This window comes from Bidens hawaiensis, unplaced genomic scaffold, assembly GCF_021521415.1.
Source record: "Bidens hawaiensis isolate Kalapana, Puna unplaced genomic scaffold, B.hawaiensis_p1.1 tig00008513_1, whole genome shotgun sequence".
NCBI classification, from domain to species: Eukaryota; Viridiplantae; Streptophyta; class Magnoliopsida; order Asterales; family Asteraceae; genus Bidens; species Bidens hawaiensis.
The window spans coordinates 876,238-882,237 of NW_027491607.1; the positions used below are offsets into that span (position 1 = coordinate 876,238).

The following is a 6,000-nucleotide window of genomic DNA, read 5'->3' on the forward strand; positions in this document are numbered from 1 at the left end:
TAATAATAATAATAATAATAATAATAATAATAATAATAATGATAAAGGAGGAGGGTGCCCCCCACCCACCCCCCCCCCCCCCTCTTTCTTTCTCCCTTATTATTTTATTAATATATATTTCCTTAGTGGGTGCATGCAAAGGGTGTGAATGGTGGACTTGTAAGGTGCCATTTTGAAAGACCAAATAACTCTTTCATTTTTTTCACAACACAAGAACAAGATACAAACTTTTCTCTCTAGCTTTTCTTTTCTTCTTGTATTTGGCCAAAAGGAAAGGAAAGGGAAAAAGATTATCAAGTGTTCAAATCCTAACTAAGAAGGTGTTTGTTGCAAGGCTTGGGGTATACAAGATTGAGGAACTCCCATTGAAGTTCTAGCCAATCTTTTCATCATCTCTTTTACTCATTCCTTGGATTTGAAAGGTAGTCATAACATGCATGGACTTATAGTGACATGCATGTGTTTGATAGTATGCATTTTGTATATGGATCCGGGATTGGGTTTTGCATGTGTAAAATCGGTTTTATACATATCAAACTAACAAGATTTAAAACTTTTATCCGCTGCGTTTTTGATAAAAGTAAGGTTTTATCACTTTGATAATCTTGTTAAAACCCAACATTATTATTATTATTATTATTATTATTATTATTATTATTATTATTGTTTTATTGTTTTAACTCATAACAACTCATCGTCCCAGTCAGCTGGTTAATGAAAACTCATCATCCCCGTCAGCTGTTTAAGAGACATGTTAGCGGCCACGTCACCAAAAACTAACGACCGGTTAAGTTTCCATTAATTTTCCACCCATACGCGTAGTTGGGATTATCTTGTGCCATATCGATAGTTGGGACTTATATTTGCCAATCCGGTATAGTTTGGATTATATGAGGCCAATACTCCTTAAATAAATTAGAAGTTGTTTGGATTTGAAATCGTGTTAACCACTAAAAATGTTATGTTCTTGTAAAAAAGGCTATACAGTTTAGTAGATTAAACCGTTGTAAGTATTAAATCTGTGAATTTTAAATTTTGGTAGATATGAAATGTTGTGTTTTTGTAACTATTGGCACTTAGTACCTTCTCAACTGTTGATGTTAGCCGGAAAGTTGGATACTAGCCTGCTCTCAAACAAAGAAGGCACTACTATATATCATGGTGTGTCAAAATCATTAAACTAATATCGGAGAGCGACTTGTTTCTAAAATCTTGGAGTTTAAGACACGAAAGCTCAATGTCTGATGTTTTCAAATAAAATATAAAAAATCAATTAATGGTACAAAAACCTCTAAGACAAATAAGAAATTTTAAAGAATTTTGGCTTCAAACGTACCAATTAAGACCAGAGTAGGAATACAAATGAAAATTTATCTTACAAATAGTGGTCAGACTTCAATCCCGAAACCCTTTCTGCTTCTTCAAAAATCTGGAAACATTTAACCATACAGATTCAGCAAATAACAAATAGAAGCAAGGAGGAAGTGTTTTTGATCATAGGTTTCAGCAAACCCTTGAATTCAAAACTTGCACACCAGCAGATGATGATGATTAGAATATGATATATGGACAGGTTGAAACCGATTAGCTTTAATTGATCATTCATTGGAAACAGTCGTTTGCGTACCCCCAATGATGTCGTCGTGAAGAGCGGGGAGAAGATAACCGATTATGCCCTAGTTTATAGGCGTCTTAAACATAAACATAAAACTGATGGTGTCTTAAACCGGAATTAAATGGTGAGTTAATGGAACTATTCAATTGTCCGGCAAAGTCTATGTTCAATTGTCAGCGACGGAAACAATCAACATTCAATTTTAATGGCGTCTCCTTTGATGGGTTAAATTACTATTTTGTCTATCTAATATGCTTAATAAGTAATATATATATATATATATATATATATATATATATATATATGAGTAGAGTATCTTCGGTAAATATTTTGTAATGTAATTTATAGTTTTTTTAATGGTTTTTTAAAAGTGAACTGAAAGAAAAGGTTGAAATAGTAAGAGTTAACAAATACATATTTATTGAGTTTGTCATGTATTTTAATTTTCGATGGATTACAGAAGTGTAAGTATTGGGTTTTGTTTTGTTTATATTAATCTAAGAAAATATTTTTATTTATATCTTTTAAAGCAAATAATAAAACCCGGGTAGCCCATAAGTGGTAAAGGGTAATGTTGTGTAAGGATTGAAGCTGGTTTTGGGGCTGTTTGGCAATTGCTGAATCATTAAGTTCTGAATCATAAAGAGGTCTGAATGGTTAAGAGAGTCTGAGCCAGTAAGATCTAAATAAGTTAAAGTCTGTTTGGTTGGGCATCTGAATAACTGTACAAAATGACCATCTTACCCTCTGAACTAATTTATGCTGAATGAAATGTATCTGTTTGTTTAAAACCCCGAACGATAAATAAGTATAAAAAGAAAATACAAAACATCATAGAAAATCCAAATCCCACATCGTTAGTGAACAAACACAAACACAAACAAAAAATATCGTCTAGTAAGGTGTTCGTGAATTGTTTGTTTGTCCGATAAATGCTTAACAGATGAACATGAACAACACTTTATTCGGTTCGTTTTCAACCCTTGATATACTACCAATCAAAAACAACTAGTTGGTAAGGAGGGTCATTCTACTATTTGGATTGAGACCAGCCTTTATAAAGTAGATGGATGAATAATGACACACAAGCAATCGGGCTTATCCGTCTTTTGAACTCAATGATACGGGGTTTATCTTCGACTTTCGAACAGATATTAACTCGTTACAAAAGATAATAATTTATTCTCATAACTACGCCTGGAAATGTAACAAGTGCAGAAAAGCCCGACCCGCATGCTTGGTTACTTAAAAACTCAAGTTTCAAAACAAATAAACTTAAAAACAAAACCAAATCACAAAACAATTGTTCAAGAAAAAACGTCACAAACATCTCAAAGCAAATTCAAAACAGATTTGCTTTCCGGCCCAATACTCGACCCTTGGTCATTCCTAGAACAATGCGCGCCTCGACGTTCAACACGCTCATGCATATCACTATACCATTAAGCCCATCACAAAAGATTACATATTTTGACAATAAAGTTGACTAAACAAATGTTAATTGGTACGTCATACCTATATTCAAAAGAAAACGAAAACTACATAACCAAATTCACCATCTTGTTTGTAACTGTAACAAAGAAACAAAATTTTGAACATACAATATTGGCTCCCTAAACAAACCAGTCTGAGACAGTTGGCCTTCTTTTGCGGCAAGATTCTGCAATATTCATCTCAACAAGCATGCATAAAAACTTCACAACAAACCTACAATTATAATAAAAAAAGATTCACTATTTACATCATTTTGTGTGGGCAATGTGAGACGTGTGTAAGCAAACAGATCTACCTATAATTTAAACAGATAGTAAAGCCAAAATAATATTTCCAAACTCAAAACAGATACAGTTCCTTAACCTTATTAACATCCATATTTGTTGCTATTAATAATATGTTAAATTAATTCTTGCAAAACATAAATACTTATATAAAGAACAAATTGATTACAAGATCAATTGAGGTCATTTACCGTCAATGTTTGACCAGTTCCAGAAGCATTAGTGAATTTGACTAATCCTTGAAGCACAAATACAAAGTCCAAACTACCCCAGTACAGCAAAGTCACATGTTTAGCAATTCCAGTATAAGCTAATACACATGTTTTACAAAGAAAATGGTTGTGATGCTTCATTTAGACCGACCGGTTTAACCTGCAACAAAATGCTTTTTTTATGTTACATAAATCAAGTAATCAATCAACTAACTATTATTTAAAGTAATTTTATAATGCGTAATATAATTAGAAAAACGGCGAAGCAAAAATGACGCACTCCATAGATGAGAACACAGAACTATAATCTTCTTCCTGGGTCAGTTTGTAATCTATTTGCAGTATGGAGCTTACTGTATACAGTATGGAGTAAGCTCGAATAACCTCCACAAATTGGTTCCCTGCATAACGGACATTTCCCTCCACAGAATTGTAATTACATCATTAGGTGTAAATTTAAAGCATGTAACTAAAATCAAACAGGATGAAGATCAAGCAGATTGCAGACTGTATTCAAATTGTATGGGAAGATTATTTCATAACTTAGATTATATACAACTGAATCTTTAAAGAAAAATATGAAGACTTCAAGCATCAAAAGCTTCAAATATAGCATACCTCAAACCAGAGACAGTGTGACGTTGTCTCAATTAATCGATTTGTTAATGAATTTATAACTGATACGTGTTAAATTATATATAAATATATAAATATTTTCTATACAAAAAGGAATATTTTTGAGCCAAGCTTTTATTGAATATTATCCTTAATTGGTTCATATTTGAGTTTGAATGTTTTTAGAGACAACGAGCTATAATGAAGTATTTTCACTAATTTTGAAATGGTGAACAAAATTTATATATTTTGATTTTGTTTATAACTATCATTTAAATTACATTCAATATTTAAATGCATTAATTTGTTTTGAATGCTAATTAATGTTGGACAAGTTTATGATGTGGGCTCTCGTGAGTTTTAATTCCAAACAAAGAGGAAAATTGCAAGTACACGTGGGAATGAACTTATAATGCACGCATGGATGCCTGTCATAGAGTTTTATGTAATTCAAATTTAACATGGATAAAGGAAGGGCCCACTACAAAAATCTTCAAGCCCACTAGTTCTAACTGACTTTGATAAGGTCTATTAAACAGCAACCCTACGGAGGATTGGAGGGAGAGAAAGAGAAAAGAAAGAAGAAAAGAAGCCTTTGGTAAGAGTAAAGAGTGTTAGGGTTCAACACCTTCTCATCCAAACACCCTTATTAGTCGGTTTGAATTTATTATTTTTGTAACATCCGTATTTTGAAAATTAATAAATAACGGAAAGTTTTATTATTATCGGTGTGTAGTTAGTTTGGTTGTGTGCGTGTTTGTATTTGGATAAGATTGGAATGGAGGTGGATGGTGGGGCCCATGGCTCCCTATATAAGGCCATTCCCCATCCTTTCACCATTTCTTTACACAACACACACACTAGAAAACACACACTTTCTCTCTAGCATTTTGGATTCAGATCCAAGCAAAAGGAAGGAAGAATCTTGGGTGTAAACACCATAAAACAACAAGAAACACCACCAAGCTCCACGGATCTGTCCAGATCCGAACCCGAGACCAACAAAAGGTGAGTTTTGGTTTTAAAGGTTAAGTTTTAGGTCGGATTCGACATGCAAACCGATAGAAGGATAGATCGGGGTATATGATGGAAGAAAAACATGAACTTGATAAGTTATAACCCTACGAGAATGTTATATGGTAAAAATGTGATGTTCGGGCCTTATAAAACGCAAGTATACAAAGTTGGTACAACCCAAAACCCTTAAAAAGGGTAAAATCGGGTCCTAAGGAAGTGTCACGAAGTAAAATGGCCATTAAATGGTAAAAACGAAGAAAAAGAAGAATTTCGCATCGCATAAGCCATGCGAAGCGAAAAAGGTTATTTCGCATCGCCTTGGACCCTGCTAGGGGCTCTGCCCCTTGGACCATGCTAGGGGTTGCCGCCCCTAGACCCCGCTACCAGGGGCGCTGCCCCCGGACCCCCGTTAGTTGAGGGTTCGTAAACTTAAATGTAGGAAGTAGTGGTAATAGATAATTGACACGTGTAATGTATTGTACAGTTAGCCGTACACAACTAAAGAAGGGCGTTACCATTAACGGCGAGAGAAACCGACTCCAGGTGAGTTTCTAGCCCCATTTTTGTGTTATGTTTTGGGGCTATGTGCATACTCAATGTGATTAGTTAATACACTTACCTCAAGTGGTAAGTGTATGCCGTATGAATGTTTATAAATATACCTAATTAGTGTAGAAAGAGTTAAACGTATGTGTGAAGAGGTATATGAGAACAGATATAGCTAATGAAAGAAAGGTATGTACGATATGTATAGTGTATGAAT

General features: G+C 34.0%; 1 protein-coding gene across 1 annotated transcript in view; it reads right to left on the minus strand.

Annotated features, from left to right (window-relative positions):
- The window catches only part of LOC143529180 (uncharacterized), a 30,283-nt gene extending 26,796 nt beyond the window's left edge, over window positions 1-3,487 (minus strand). The window contains exons 1-3 of the mRNA XM_077025024.1: window positions 3,462-3,487; window positions 3,239-3,322; window positions 3,158-3,185 (exon numbers count right to left, since the gene is read on the minus strand). Coding sequence (XP_076881139.1) covers window positions 3,158-3,185; window positions 3,239-3,322; window positions 3,462-3,487 — 138 coding nt within the window. The remainder of the gene's footprint in view (window positions 1-3,157; window positions 3,186-3,238; window positions 3,323-3,461) is intronic.
- Window positions 3,488-6,000: the final 2,513 nt, after the last annotated feature.